General features: G+C 40.7%; 1 protein-coding gene across 2 annotated transcripts in view; it reads right to left on the bottom strand.

Moving 5' to 3' along the window:
- LOC102206589 (P2Y purinoceptor 14-like) overlaps positions 1–1,388 on the bottom strand; it is an 18,412-nt gene extending 17,024 nt beyond the window's left edge. Inside the window, exons 1-2 of one of the 2 annotated variants that reach the window (XM_005737500.1) lie at positions 1,040–1,100; positions 630–755 (exon numbers count right to left, since the gene is read on the bottom strand). In XM_005737500.1, the coding sequence (XP_005737557.1) occupies positions 630–749 (120 nt within the window). In that variant the 5' untranslated portion in view covers positions 750–755; positions 1,040–1,100. Of the gene's footprint in view, positions 1–629; positions 756–1,039; positions 1,101–1,329 lie in introns of those variants that run through there. The other variant, XM_005737501.1, reaches the window with a different exon arrangement.
- Between the last annotated feature and the right edge of the window lie 434 nt (positions 1,389–1,822).

Raw genomic sequence — 1,822 nt, 5'->3', positions numbered from 1 at the left:
TGACTTTATTTATTTTCTGCTGTGTTTTACTTGCATCTATTTGAAAGACTGAGTGTAAACACACAAAATATTTTATTTTATGTGCTGGAATGTGCAGAAAATAGGTTTAAATGTTAAACTAATTTCTTCCAGTCAGAGAATTTTTGCTTGATGCGTAAAGTTAAAAGATTAAAACTAATAAAACAAGTTTTAAAAAGAGACTTTTCCATTTGATTACATTTTGTATGATGATTATGCAGAAGAAGTAGAATTGGGCTGAAAGATCTATCACTTTATCACCTGTTCAGGTTGTAAATTGTATTTTTAAAAAGTAACTAAGTAACTAAGAAATTAATTACTTTTGAAAATAAGTAATCAGTAAAGTAACGGGATTACTTTTTGGGGGAAGTAATCAGTAATTAGTTACTGATTACTTTTTTCAAGTAACTTGACCAACACTGGTTGTAACACAGATGTGTCTGCACTGTGCCCGCCCACGCTCGCCGCTCCTGAAGTCTTTTGTGTTACACTTGGATCTAAGACTAAGGACTGTGACACTTTTTTGCTGAAATTTGAAGAAATTTCTAAAATGTAAATGACCTTAATTAGTTGTTGAGAGCAATACGCTGATCTGAGTCACTGAAACTCACCAGAAACACCAAACTAAGGATGGGTATGAAGAAGAGATGGGACACGGTGGTGACTGGATTACAGCTTTCTGTCTCATTGGAAAATGAAGAGCTGTTGTTGAATGAGGTCACTCCACTCATCTTTCTCTGGGTTTGGACAGAGATCATCCACATTAATATTCTTTATTATAATTATATAATAATTAAAAAATCATTTTGACAAAGAGGAGAGTGATTACTATTAATATTAGCTGCACATTTAAAGGAGCTGCTGACTTTCAAGTATCGCATTGAAGAAAACGATGTTAAAAGCTTGATCGTTAGCACAGTGCACTGACACCAACCCAGCTGAACAGCTGCCATCTCTATGCTGAACATTCAAATATGGAAAAGCATGTTTTTCTGCAACAAACACACACAGACACACTCACCCTCAACTCTCCTCGATGTCTAACGTGTACCACACCACTTCCTCTCTGCTCTTACACAGAAAGAAGAACTGCTGATAACCACGGATGTGGTTGGCGTGATGATAAAGAGCCGCGTTATTAGTCAGATAAACCACAACACACTCAAAGGACGCTTTAGGCCACGGGCCGAACACGATAAACATTTACTGAACCGACCAAAACTAAACGTTCTTCTAACATCACTATAAATCGAAGCAGTCGGGAGTACGAGTCTGAGAGATTTCAAACGCCGTCTTTTTGTCTGGACTCACGTTCGTCATGCAGCTCGTGGCTCCTCTGCCACAATGAAACTGTCACGGCTGTGGTGACGTCAGCTTCCTCTTCAACCCTCGAGTTTAGCTCCACGTGTAAGACACACAGGTTTCAGTCAGCATGTAATAAACCTGCCGCTGGGTCCGAAAGGCTCTGTTTTCAGAATCAACTTGTCTCGTGGCCATCGCTAACGGCTCGTTCTGACTTGAAATTAAGGTTGAATACATGAATAGAGGCGTCACTAAACTGACGTCATCGACATGGAAATGATGACGGGTGGCCTGTCGTTTGGTAAGGCAGCTAAGGATCTCAGGGGTCCGGGCCGCATGTGGCCCGCAGGCCTTGAGCTCGACATCTACCTAACAATCTTCTACATTTTCTGCGCCACTAACTGAATGCATGTAAACTGAGCTCATTCATGGGATCTTGCCCGAGGCATGCTGGAGGAGGACCCAGGGATCAAACTACCAACCTTCCCATTAGTAGATGACC

Source organism: Pundamilia nyererei, unplaced genomic scaffold, assembly GCF_000239375.1.
Source record: "Pundamilia nyererei isolate P.nyererei 1_Seehausen unplaced genomic scaffold, PunNye1.0 scaffold00076, whole genome shotgun sequence".
Lineage (NCBI taxonomy): Eukaryota > Metazoa > Chordata > Actinopteri > Cichliformes > Cichlidae > Pundamilia > Pundamilia nyererei.
This window is presented reverse-complemented; position numbering and strand designations above follow the sequence as displayed.